This window comes from Rutidosis leptorrhynchoides, chromosome 2 (assembly GCF_046630445.1).
Source record: "Rutidosis leptorrhynchoides isolate AG116_Rl617_1_P2 chromosome 2, CSIRO_AGI_Rlap_v1, whole genome shotgun sequence".
Lineage (NCBI taxonomy): Eukaryota > Viridiplantae > Streptophyta > Magnoliopsida > Asterales > Asteraceae > Rutidosis > Rutidosis leptorrhynchoides.
In genome coordinates, this window is record NC_092334.1 from 627,114,748 (window position 1) to 627,128,457 (window position 13,710).

The 13,710-nt window shown below is 34.2% G+C and overlaps 1 protein-coding gene and 1 long non-coding RNA gene across 4 annotated transcripts; one reads left to right on the plus strand and one right to left on the minus strand.

Annotated features, from left to right (window-relative positions):
- Positions 1 to 453: 453 nt before the first annotated feature.
- LOC139893616 (uncharacterized) lies at positions 454 to 3,245 on the minus strand. Its single transcript, XR_011774635.1, has 6 exons — positions 3,124 to 3,245; positions 2,731 to 2,824; positions 2,487 to 2,561; positions 1,588 to 1,741; positions 1,419 to 1,495; positions 454 to 978 (listed from the first exon to the last, which is right to left on the minus strand). It is a non-coding gene; the product is annotated as an uncharacterized lncRNA (long non-coding RNA).
- Positions 3,246 to 4,495: 1,250 nt separating this feature from the next.
- LOC139893617 (uncharacterized) lies at positions 4,496 to 12,042 on the plus strand. Of its 3 annotated transcripts, XM_071876785.1 has the most exons (5): positions 4,496 to 4,573; positions 4,788 to 8,053; positions 8,139 to 8,274; positions 8,358 to 8,454; positions 11,249 to 12,042. In XM_071876785.1, exon 2 carries the CDS (start codon positions 4,810 to 4,812, stop codon positions 8,026 to 8,028), a length of 3,219 nt encoding a protein of 1,072 aa, XP_071732886.1. In that variant the 5' UTR covers positions 4,496 to 4,573; positions 4,788 to 4,809; the 3' UTR covers positions 8,029 to 8,053; positions 8,139 to 8,274; positions 8,358 to 8,454; positions 11,249 to 12,042. The 3 variants fall into 3 exon arrangements, with proteins under 3 accessions (XP_071732886.1, XP_071732885.1, XP_071732887.1); XM_071876784.1 differs by lacking the exon at positions 11,249 to 12,042 and having other exon boundaries at positions 8,358 to 8,616; XM_071876786.1 differs by lacking the exon at positions 11,249 to 12,042 and having other exon boundaries at positions 8,145 to 8,274; positions 8,358 to 8,616.
- Positions 12,043 to 13,710: the final 1,668 nt, after the last annotated feature.

Consider the following 13,710-nt stretch of genomic DNA (forward strand, 5'->3'; position numbering starts at 1 on the left):
TCCAAAATATTAAAATATAACACGTGATGGGCAAAAGATGTCATATTAATGTGTTTAATTTTGACCGGATAGTGTAACGTACCGTCAAAAACTGTTATGACGACCAACGTTAACTAAGGCCCAAAGCAATGGTCAACGCATTCTACAATGCAAGAACTGTTTGCACAATTCAATGAAGCATCTTCTTCTGCGCGGAATTCCAATGCCGGGCCTTCAAATCCAGGGCTGATTGATGAGACGGTTGACCAAAAAGTTACATTTTAGATTTTTATACATACAAATACAATTTACAATTACAAGTAATACTAAATTTAGAATAAACTAGTTTATAACCCGCGATTTCGCGGGTTTTTAAAATAAGAGTTTACGAAACCTATTTTGAAAGGTATAAGAAATGTCCATGAATAAATAATCATTGACAAATAAAAGAAAAAAGATCAATATGATGGAATATAACTCATTATGTTATATAAGTACATGTACAATAAATCACAATTAAGTAAGACGAAGTACAATATAATTGTTTAACGAATTTGTAGCAAGTATGAAAAGAAAGTGAACAGTAAAGAAAAAAACCCGAACATTTCATGTTTGTGTTTACAATTGCCAAGCATAGTTATTTTGTTGCTTCTAATCTCCTGTAATACATATTAATTTTCAATAATGATTCAGTGAATTGTTTTGTTGTCAGTATCTCTTAAAGCTTAGTCAAAGTTAAGCGTCAAACCGAAAAAAGTTAAAAATAATAATAGTTCAAGAGAAAATACATCAACCAAACCACCAAAAGCTACCAAAGCCTTTTTCAAAGCATACAACCTGGTCTATAATTTTCTTCTTTAATTAATTTAGATTATTTTATTTTTGTAACCACCACCAAAAACTTATAATTTTAAGATTTGTGCTTGTAAAGAAAGAGGAACCTCATTAAAGTAATAAAACGAACTTACATGATAGTCATCGTAATGACGGTGCAGCAGTCTGCAAGTAAGAAAAACCAAAAACAGTATTAGTTTCAACAAACTTGATCAAAACAAAATAGCAGAATTTATGAAGTTGCAACACAATTCTTATCTATTATGAGAAAAAGTGTAATAAAAAAAAAGTCTTCGAAAGCCACAACGTGTAATGTCAATGCATACAAACTTTCTGTCTCAACATTCAGTTCAATATTCAATATTCAATATTCAATATTCAATATTCAATATTAAATAATAGTAAGAGCATAATTGAATTTATGTCTGTGTAACCATATGTTAATTACTTTTGTAAAGAATCAATGATTTTGGACAGGAAGTGGTTTACGGCAACCCAGCTCATATAACCCGTCCATAATGGCATTTCAAGCAAAAACGCCCGGATGAAGTCGATTTATCGTGTACACAAACATATAATACCGTACATCACATTATATACTTTACCTTTCGGTATATGTCCCTCCGATCATAACCACTTTCTCTCTTCCACTCTCACCTTTTTCTCTTGCCCTTTGTGCTTCCTGCATATAAGTTTATATTCAATGTTGAATATGCACTTAAGTCTAGCAACAATAGTGAAATGAGTTTAATGTCAAACAGTGCAGTAACCCACCTCTTCCTCCGTTGCTTTCTCTGCTTCCTCCAACACTTCTTTTTCGATCTATTGTTCAACCAAAAAAGTGATTTACGTGGTCATTCAAGTAATTACTTGCAGACTGAACTGTTTGAGCACGTATAGATCAGGATCATCTTCAAATTCTGCAAATCTACAAAAGAAATGCAAGTAAAACAGCTAAAACTAATCTATTTACTTATGAATGAGTCAATTCGAGTAATGTTCTTTTATCTCATAATGTTCAATTACATAATCAAAAAATAAAAAAAAAACAATTTTTACTACTCAAACACAAACTCAAAAATTAAAAATAACAATAAAGTTGGCTTAGAAGAAACTTGATAATCTGCAGCCTTCCAGAGTGCATTCCTTAAGCATAATACTTCCAAAATCATTTATCAACACATGAATTGTTTTTGATATTAAAAATTACTGATATCATTTTATCCAAAATATTTATACATGAAAAACGTAAAATGTTCAACATTATTTGTTTATGGCCAATCCAATCAGATGTATAAAAAACAATCTTTTTCGGTTGTCGAATGTGAAGATGTTGCCTCCTCTACTGACACCAAATACTAATATGCAAGTAAACCAGCTCCATGATTCCAATGTACATAAAAGTTAACAAAATTCAAACTCTACATAAGGTAGAGTGCTAAAAGGAAAAGTAATAATCAAGTCACCAACAATCCTACTAAGTAACAATTAGTATCAGGAAACAAAACTTGTAACACTTAGCCATTAAATGAACGTACTGCAATACATCTCTTCTTATGGTAGGATTATTGTGCCATTTTATTGTGAAAATGATTAGTAGCCCTATTAATACACATACAACTGTGAAGATGAGAGGTACATATAAATGTCTCAGAAGATGAAAAGATCGAAACCTTGTGTGTTCAATTTTAAATCTCTTTTACTTTTGACTTTCTTCAAAAGCTGTCTTCCCGAGGGTTATACAACACCTATTAATGCAAAGATAAATACAAATTTCATACAAAAGTGTTAACACATATATTTTGTAAACTACTTGTGGTTTCCTTTAACTTAAAATAAAATAAAACATTAAAATATATATGTTAACATAAAGTGTTAACCATAAAGACCAGGTTGGGTTGATCATACGATAAGTACCTAATTGGTTGATCACAAACAAGCATCCTGAGAGAAGCTTTGATGAACGATCTATTTGAATTCTTCAATTCCATAGTGTTTTCTACCATAGTTTCTAAAAGATATATGCATACATATGTCAATTAAATATACATCTAAAATGAAGGCGAAACTGATCGGCATATTTTGTAAAACTACTGCCGAACCCCAATATGCAATACATGAAAAATGTTAGATACAGAAACCGGTCTTTTGATAATACGAAAAAAAATATAACAAAAACCCTAATTTGATGTGAACGATGAATTTTTACAAGTTTCTTCATTAATCTGCTATTGACAGTGTTCAACATACATACATATAACATGAAAATGAATAGATAGCAGGAGATAGTAAATGTAACGAAGCTCGTACCAAGATTGCTTCTTCCTGTGGGAGATCGGGGAAATTGTTCGGCGTATTTTGGTGAACTACTATCGCACCCCAAAATTTGAAAAATGAAATAGATGGAACAGACCCCGTACATTTTTATGGCAGTAGAATATTAGAGGGGTAGTGGTGTCAATATACAAATAAAATTGAAGTGATAGACAATTGTTTAGTGATCAAGCGATCTAAGGGTTATTATTGAAAGATGTTGTTTAATCGAATGGTTCTTTTTACTCCATTAAAATTTTTCTGATGTTAATTAGCTAAATCTGACTTTGTTATTATATATAATATAGAATATAGATATAGATATAGATAGATATAGATATAGATATAGAATATAGATATAGATAAATGAAAAATTATATACTTATTCTTAAAAGTTACATAGTAGTTTGTTACTTTGTTACCATTCAAGATCCTCAAAAAATAGTTTCAAAACTCAACGTGTTTTGCAGTGAACATTAGTAAAAGTCAAAGTCAATCCCCAGCTCATGTAGGTTTCTATTTACTTCGCCAGTGTTTACTCACGATCAGTTATACATTGCTATTTCAAAATTAAAGAGTATCTCTGATAAAAATATGAATCATAGTAGTACTACAACCAATTTAATTTGTAAAGAAGTCTCACAAAAGTTACGATTTCAATACTTTTCACCATTATGTTATCTTTTACCTTTATGCTAAAAATACTTTTGTTATTATTGGTCACATTAAGGAACCGAATGGTATAGTATAGTATCAAATGAAATAATTGAGGAGCATTTTTAATAGATTGATATTTGCAGGACCGTCTCAGTAATTTTGCGGGCCCTATTAAAGACATAAAAATGTCCCCTTTTAGACATTAAAAAATTTAATATATATAATAAGATACTACTAAAATTATCAATATAGAAAAAGTTCTCAAAACAAGCGTAACATATTATTTTTTTCACAAATAATTGTCAATTCTTTTAATTAAACTATTTTTAAAATAAAACTTCTCCCCTAGCATTTTTGGAAGCAAAAATTTCAGTCAGCTCTTTATATTCAATGATGCTTAAGATACCGTTTTCAATACTCCCTAAGATATTATTCTCAATCAGCTCATTAACTCGTATTATTATTACTCTACTGTATGTAAAAACATGTATTATTATTTTTGAAAATTTTGAACCCTTATAAAGTTATGTGTCCTGTGAGATTGCACTCTATGATCTACAGATGTACTAGATTACACATGTACTAGAGATGAAGATGACCATTGTTAATATTTCATTACCGAGGTGGTAATATTTGCCTTTTTTACTTTACTTTATACGGAGTATTTTACAAATAGCAAATCTAACCCAAAATAACTCATCATATATCACACACAGACACACACACACACACACACAAACTCAGCCAAAACGAAAAAGACTTCATTTTTGAGCTCATTAAACAGAGTAAGGTACGCTATCTCAAACCCTAGGTTTTACTTCTTTTTTTAATCATTATTATCGTGTTATTCTCAATTAAGCTTTAGGTTTGTTCGTATTCATTCACTCTATATACTAAATTACTCACTCACGCTACAATATTAGGGTTTTGAATTTGGATAATTTCATTTTGAATCTGCATCGAGTATAATCAACAATTAACAATAAATTTAATTGTATACGTAGTTGATCTGCAAATTGCGACAAAATGAAAGAAGATAAGGATGATGTTGTGCTGTTAAATGCTGATACAAAAGATAAAATTGATAGTGAGAAAGATGAAAGTGAGGATATGGTGGTTGATGTTGTTGGTGCTGATGGTGGTTCTAAGGTTGATTTAGGGTTTGATAAGGTAGCTGAACAGAGTTCTGGTACTGGTGATTTGGTTATGGAAGATGCAAATTTTGAGAAACCTGGAAATGGGCCAGTGGTGGAAGGTTCTAGAGAACCTTTAGACCAGGAGACTGAAGCTGGTGGAGAGAAAACTATTGATGTGAAAGATAAGGAGGTTGTAGTACCGAATGTAGACTCTGAGAAACAAGTGGATGATGATGTAGACGGAAAAAACGGGAAGGAAGTTGAGGTTTTGAGTTCGTTGAAGGTTTCGGAAGTTGCAGAGGAGGGGTTAGTTGGAACAGGTGAAAGTAATGTTGATGAGAGCACTAAAAATGAGGAAGAGGGAGTTCGAGATGGAGATGACCAAACGGGAAATGAGAGTTTGCAGTCAACAGTTGATGTTACAGTGAACGCTGTTCAGAAGTCAGGAGGAGGTTTGACCGAGGAGACAGTTGAACGGGGTATAGAATCTGTTAAAGAAGATACTGATGAGGTTTCGGATTCCACTAAGGTTTCGGAGTCTGCGATTGAAGTTGTTGAGGTGGTTGTAGAGGAGAATTTGACTAAAAAAGATGAGGTTCGAGATGTTGTTTCTGAGGATCAAAGTTCAGTTCCTGCAGATAACCCTAGTTTATCAAGTGACGTGGTTAACAGAGATGAAAATTTGGACCAGAAAGCTGAAATTAGCAAAGAGGAAAGTTCACAATCAAGAATAGAAGCTGAAACAGATGATGTTCAAAAGATGGATGATGAATCAAGGAGCAAAGATTCTCAAAGTATTGAAGTAGAAATTGATGTAGCTGATAAAGAAAAGGAATCGGAAATAGGTTTGACCAAGGAGACCATGGAAAAACCAACAGGATCTGTTAAAGAAGTGGACGATGCAGATCATCCGATGGATGAAACAACTGAAAAAGAAACCGAGGCTTTAGATTTATCAAAGATTCCAGATTTGGAAACCAGGGCCAATCTTGGCTCAGAGGAAGCAGATGTGGAGGTTGTAGAAGACGGTTTAGAAAGAAAAGGTGAACCTCAAGTGGTTGTTAATGCAGAAACTGGAGACGGGGTAGGTGCTGATAAGTTACCAAATTCCGTTGTGCAAGATTTGACTGTTAGCGGGATTTTGGTCGAAGATGAGAACCTAAAAGCCAATGACGTGGCAGATGAAACAACAGAACCGCATACTGAAGTTCCAACGATCGGTGTGCCAAATACTTCGGTTGAAGATTTTGACAAAGCTAACCATGAGACAACTCATGCGGGTTATGCTGAACACGTTGTTTTACCTGCAAACACACAATTTTCATATGATGAAGCTCAATTGGACAGAGGAGATGATGCAGGAATGGATATTGATGAAGTGCTCGGTTGGAAAGATGAATTCGACGAGCAAAAGACGGACCCCACGAATCTCTCAATTATAGACGAGAATGTAGATGTGGATGTTGTAGAGCAAGAAATAGATGCATCATCAGAGCGTACTATGGAGGCTAAACAGTGGTATGAAACAGCGGTTTCGTTATATCAATCATGTTATTTCCACCCGCCAGTAAACGAAGGTGAATTCTCGGTTTCTGATTTAGTCTGGGGTAAAGTCAGGAGTCATCCGTGGTGGCCCGGGCAGATATTCGATCCATCTGATGCGTCAGAAAAAGCCATGAAATATCACAAAAAAGATTGCTTTTTAGTAGCGTATTTTGGAGACCGAAGTTTTGCTTGGAACGAGTCAACAGTCTTGAAACCATTTCGGTCCAAATTTTCCCAAATCGCAAACCATACTAATTCAGAAGCTTTCAATAATGCTGTCCATTGTGCTTTAGAAGAAGTTTCGAGACGGGTGGAATTAGGGCTTGCATGTTCGTGCATTCCTCGTGATATTTATGAGAATATCAAATGTCAAATTGTAGAAAATGCAGGGATTAAGCAAGAATCGAGTAAACGAGATGGTATCGATAAATCTGCTAGTGTTAACTCATTTGAACCTGATAAACTTGTGGATTATGTAAGACTACTTGCGAAATTCCCTTATGGCGAAAGTGATAAAATGGAGATCACGATGGCAAAAGCTCAATTATCGTCCTATGGTCGTTTTAAAAGGTACCGCCAGCTGGCTGAGTTTCAGTTATGTGGAGATGTATTGGAAGATATGCAAGTTATGAACGATGATGGTTCTAAAAAACGAAAGGCAGATGATTCGATTTCTGATGGTTCTGAGAAGCGACCTAGTCTGGATAGTGACCCCGTAGCGACAGCTAAACTGTCTTTCAAAGTTGGTGCATCCATTCAAAAAGTAGCAAGTCAACTAACCGGACCAGTAAAGACTGAACCGGCTGACCAAGTAGTCATAAGTGCTGTTTCAGATCAAGCTGAGTTGCTATCGCAACTTCACTTGTTTGCTCAGGACCCCATGAAAAAACACAGTTTCTTGAATAATGTCATCCCGTTTTTCAGTAGCCACCGAGCAGCTGTTATAAACAAAATTAGACAAGATTCAATCGATGCTAGAAAGAGAAAGATTTCGAATGAAAACGATCCAGAAGAGTTTGAATTTGATGATGTTAATGATTCTTATTGGACGGATAGGATCATTCAGAACTATCCTGATGAACAACTATTGCAAGAACATCAAAATGGAGGTGCAGAACAACATCAAATTGTGACTTATGAACAAGACAAACAACAACATGTAAAACCGACCCGTAGATCGAATAAAAAGCGTTTCTTTAGTAGCAATCATGAAATAGAGGCAAAGGAACAATTGGAGCTTATAGAAAGAAGACGGTTGAATTTGGCAACTGAAGTTTTGATGAAGTTTACTGAGGGTATTTATTTTCCTTCAGAAATTCATCTGAACAAAATGTTTAGACGGTTTGGGCCTTTAATGGAATCTGAAACTGAAGTCGACAGGCAAAGTGGGCGGGCCCGAGTTGTATTTAAAAAATGTTCAGATGCTGAAGTTGCTCATAGTAGTGCGGGAAAATTTAACATCTTTGGCTCCATTGTAGTAAAATATGAACTGAATTATACACCGTTGATCTCTTACAAGCCTTTACCCCTTCCGTTGGCTCAAGATACAACAGCTGCTTGCTAAGTTGTATCCTGTCTGCTTGTTTCTGGTATGTTACTGTTTTTTAGTTTACTTGATATGCTTTTTCTTTGTGTTAATGGAGTAAAAATTATGTATAACATAAATTGATTTAGTTTCAGTTGATGACAATGAGGTATACAAGAGACATGTTCGTGAACTTGGACTATCAAAGTACATTTTGCACTATTGTCTCTATATATATTCAACCTTTGAGGAGAGTTGTAATGTCTATTAAGTTATTTTCGGCTTGTGAGTAATCGTTACTCTAAGAAACTTCTTTAGAGGTTCTTTGCATAAGATATCTGATGAGTTTGGATTATTAAATGTTGCAGGTAAAAGGGATAGTGGTAAGGATCGTTTGAAGCTTTTGGAACTATAATGAGGAGCGAGTATTTGTACCAATGTATCGTATTGTCCTTTGAAAGACAAGTAAGAATGCATGCTTAATTGTATTCGATTAATATCTAGATGTAACTTTTTTCTAGATTAGTTTTTTACTTTTTAGCACGCTCTATACTTATTACCATTATATTTGTTACTATTTCGAGTGTTATTCTGCGACACCCAATGTAGCTAATGTTAGATTTTATCTTGTGCAATAATTGCCGTGTTTGTGTTTGCATCTTGAAAGTAAAACCTTGAACATAGTAGTGGTGAACAAAATTGGTTAACGGGTCAAAATAAGCTCTCCGTAGCTTTTAAATGCAGTGCGACTGGTTGGCTGGCCCGTCAGTACTTTTCTTTTTGTCTGGTTTGCTAAATTAGAATTTCAAAGACCAGATTGTTGAATAAACAAAATAATTTTTCAAAAAAGTGTTTTTGGATGTGTTAAAGACTTAAAGCATTTCATAAACTTTGGGTGAGTTTTACGGTATCTTTTTTTGCATATGAGCATAAAAAATATTAGACTAATATAATATGGACATTAGTCATGATTTTTCATTGTTCTTAATGTTTATGTGCTTAGCAAAAGTAGACCTCATATCTCCCTGTATCTTTCTAACACTTACGTTGGTATGTTTAGGGTTTGGTAGATTTGTGTTCTTTTCCTTGACCATTAGAATAACTACTAGAGATTTGCTTAACTTTTTCCATATATCTGTATGTCAAAGTTAACCATCAAGATAAGATTAGAATATTACATACACATAAGCATTATGATGTAACCAATCAGACACATTACAACATATATGCATATTAAGATTAGCAGCTTCTTTTGCATTAGCGTTGTGGTTTCTGTAACACAATTTAAATGATATTGTTACTATGCGAAGCTTTGAGCAATGAAGCCAAGCAGAACTAATACTCAATTATATCGGGGATTGATATGTATTCTTAGTTTTACCGAGACTTAGATGTCTTTGAAATCACAAGTAGATGTTTGAATATAAATGTTGAATATATGATGATTATTAGAGATGGTAATATAAACTTTAGTCCAATGTTTACCCTTATGGAGTTCTAGTGCTAGTTCGTTCTTACTTGTGAAAGAATAAAATCCCAAGTTATTATTATATAGTTATTGATATCAACTTTCTATATAATCTGCGGCATTTTTAGAATTGGGCTGATATGCATGCTATCTGGCTGGTCCAGGGTTGGATCAAGTTTTTTATAGACTCAATCATTTAGAATCTTAGCTCCAAAAAAGAGGTACCCTTAAGGTTCATGTTTTATAAAAAAACTTGTGTTTAGAAACTTATGTTCTGTTAGCCCTTATCTGGGAAATTAAGTTTACCATTGGTTGTTTAATACTTGACATCCTTGAGTAGAGTGATACAGTTGACTAGTTGAGTATATGGTTGATTAGTTGATTTTGTTCTTATATCTATGTGAGCTATGGGAGACAACGATTGTGGAAAGACCTACCTTTGTGATCAACCATGGCGTAAGTAGGATGTTTGTTTAGGTGGCAAAAAGGTTGGCTGGATCATGGGTTAGTGTGGTTAGGGGTCAATACGGGTCAGGGATCTAACATGTCACTTTCTCTACAAAAGTACAAACCAGCACCAAAAATGTTGCAGATTTGCTAAGAACTTGTAAATTACAAGGATATTCCACATGTAACTTAAATCAGATATGAATGACGATAGAGATTAAGATTGAACATAAAATTAGTTTGAGAAAACCTCTAATTAATCTTTATAATCAAATATATAATAAATAATTATATGTCGTTCACATGTGCACTTGTTGTGAACATGAGAAAATGCGAATATTTCATGTAATATATACTTTAATACAGTATTAATTTGTGGTGTTTAACAATTGTTTATCAATGTTATGTGTATTAAATAACATTAATATATTAAATAATATTAATATGTAATTTGTTGCATTTAATGCATAAAAAATATGTCATCATAAAGTTTTTGTAGTTATGTACTTTTTTAGTTCTCCTTTGAACTGACCCTCGTTATCTCGAACAAGGTCAAACCGGTTGTGTCCAGTCAATATTTAACCGTTTCTTAAATACTAATAAGTCTATATCAAAGTTTTGATGACCCCTTAGACCCTTATATCACTAGGAGCAGTGACAGTTTTTTTCAGTGTTTAGTAAGCAGATTAGCATTTATGAATAAAGTTAATATTAATTTTTTCAAGAGTTGTAATAATGTGAATCCAACAATTTGCTTGTAATTCAAGGGATCAATCGGAGCGCGACAATCACGAGTGACTGGCTTCTCTTTTCTTTTCTTTTTTTCAAATTTGTTTTTTTTTTCAATTTTTTTTTTTTTTTTTTTTTTTGCTTTTAATTTTTTTTTTTTTGATTAAATTTAGCCCGATTGAGAGTTTAGGTACTCGGGTTTTTGGTTTAGTCCCAAAACCTTAAACTCTAAACCGCTCGTGTTAAAAACTCAATCTAAATCCTAAACCTTAATTTTTATACCTCAAATTCTAAACCCTAATTGCTAAACCTAAACCTTAATTTCTAAATCCCAATTTATAAACCCTAATTGCTAAACCCTAAACCCTGGATATAGGGATTAGAGGTAAGGGTTAAGGAAGTCAATTACATGTGTACCACATTTTAGAGTAGTTTTGACTACATGTGTGAACAAGTGATTGTCACGCTCTGATTGGTCCCTTGAATTTTAAGCAAATTTTTGGATTCAAATAAATATTTCACATTTTTTTTAAACACAATAATTGATATAAAACTTTCATTAATAATAAACCGAGTCCCTACAGTTTTAATTAAAATCCTACAATTCTATAACAGATAATCAAGTGTATAGGGTGGGTATACATGATGGGTCCGTGCGCGAATTAGAAGAGGAAGATTGTGATGTGGGTGTTGAGTTTCAATTTGAAAGTCTGGATGTCGTTGTTAATTCGGTTTCACCTTATCATGGGTTCTCAAGGATGGGGTGGTTATGAACTTAAGATGAAGGATATGCTAAACGATAAGATGCAGGATTCTGTCGAGATAGTTACTGAGCAGGTGGTTCTAATTGAACCGAATGCAGGTGCTTCTTCAAATGGTGGTGTTTGTTTTGATGGTGCTAACGGAAGTTTAAACAGAATAGACTTAAGATGGATAAAAAGAAGGGTGTGGATGTTAGGGAATTTTCGTTACGGGATGAATATGAAGAATTTCCTTCGGATGTTGATGTAAAGGTTTCTTCCGTTTACCTACCGCCATCGTCGGGTTCCCTAATTGGAAGCAAGACATCCAATATGCACTTTCTCTACCTTAAGTCTAGGACAGGGAAGGAGGTTCAATTTGATAAAGGTGACGGGAAGGTTTCTTGGCCGGATTCCAGAAATCGGAATGGATAAGGCTGCTTAGGTTGGTTTGGATTTGTCTTGTTTTGTTTTGGTGTTTGCGTTACTTTCCTTAGTTTGTGTGTTTCATGTTTGTTTTGATTGGTAGTTTGTTTCGTTCAGGTTTTGGCCTGGTTGTTTGGGTTGGCTTTTGCCCCAATTTGGCTTGGTGTTAGAAAACGCTAGCTCGTAGGTTAGACTAGTGTTTGCTTCCTACTTTCATGCCTTATCACTAGTTTGATTGTATAGATTTCAGGGTTCTTTCATTCGATGAATGATTTCTAGTTTTAATAGTATTCGTTTTTTATTAGTAATTAAATAATTAAGATGTTTAAGATTGAAGATGGAAAGATTTGAGAAATAATTGTTTAGGAAAAAATGTATCGGTATGTATGCAGAGTGTATGTATTTACAATGAGAGACACAGAAAAAATAGTAGGCGTTGTTTTGAAAAAATAACAATAATAGCAATAGGAGTGACGTTCGTGTATGCACGCCAGCCTTGAACGGAGGGCAAATGGTGGCGGGGAGTGAGCAAACAGCGAAAACTAACGTTCCCAGATACATTGTGAAAAAGGCTACATTCATATGTTGTTAGACCACATTTGACTCTGACTGTGAGGTGAAGTTAGTTGGTTCATTTTTTGATCAAAAAAATGAGTTTTTAACTGTGACATGACAATGTCATGGAGCGAAGGTAAATATTGGCAAAAGAAAAGAAAATGCCCGACTGACCTTTGGGTCCGGAGAAATATACTTGCGTTCCAAGTTGTTTTTGACTAAGGTTAGGCTTGCAATGGATCAACTTAAATTGCCACGAGTTAACCATCACTAGATAGCCAAGTGGTTGGAGCCTTGAGTTTCTTGCAAGAGGCTTTAGGTTCGAATCATGTGTAGGATAAATATTTAGTGGTGACCAGGGACAAGTTGGAAACAACCAGAGACTAATTCCGCTAGGTACATAAGAGTATAGTATGAGGTCAGAGAACATGAAATAATTTCTACCTTTGTTAACCATGACACTCTCAACGGCCTTTGAATACCACCATGCATTTACCACAGTGGTGGCCACTGACAAACAACGAAACAATAATTCCGACAAACCTCCGTCGCCAAAAGGTACTTGACTGAATTAGATACAGTGAAAAATCAATTTTACCTTATTTTAGAGAGTATTTTATTTGGAGGAGAATAGTGGTCTACTGGTCATGACTCTTGACTTTTTAACTTTTGAGAAATATGAATTAGTTTTACATTTTTTTTTTTTTTTTGAAAGGTAAGAAAACTTTTATAGAACACAAAGAAAGAGTACAAGAGAGATCAAAACGAGAGCCCCCGACACAATATTACATAACAACACGAATATTACAAAGTGGGTTGCTAAGGGTGCAATGCCCAACTAAAAAACACCTCAAATCTAACTACGTAAATAGACACTCGGATCGTTCAACCATGATAACCACTCGAAAATCTTCCCACGTGCTCTTCTTGAGATCCATTCGAACGAGTTAATTTGAATCTCGTTCAATGCAATTGCACCATTCCATTTGTTGCCACGAAACACCATATTATTACGATTCTTCCAAATGAAATATGCGGCCACCCACTCCACGGCTTGCCAAACTTTTGATCCAAAACATGACATGCTAGCTGATGAAGCTTTGCCTCGAAGGATTTCGTTTATACTCAAGTTATTCATATTTCCGAGACCGCACCAACTATACACCCGATTCCAAACTTCCATAGCATTGTTACAAAAGATTAATGAATGTTCCACCGTCTCTAAGTCGTCATCGCAAAGCGAGCACCTCACGGTATGAAGGTCAATCCCTCGTTTATCTAGTTCAATTCTAACGGGCAATATCTTTTGTGTTACACGTCATACAAAAATTTCTAATTTTTTTGGAATTAGATTAT

Excerpts from the sequence above, each read along its gene's own strand:
- LOC139893617 (XM_071876785.1), top strand. The coding sequence starts at position 4,810 with ATGAAAGAAGATAAGGATGATGTTGTGCTGTTAAATGCTGATACAAAA.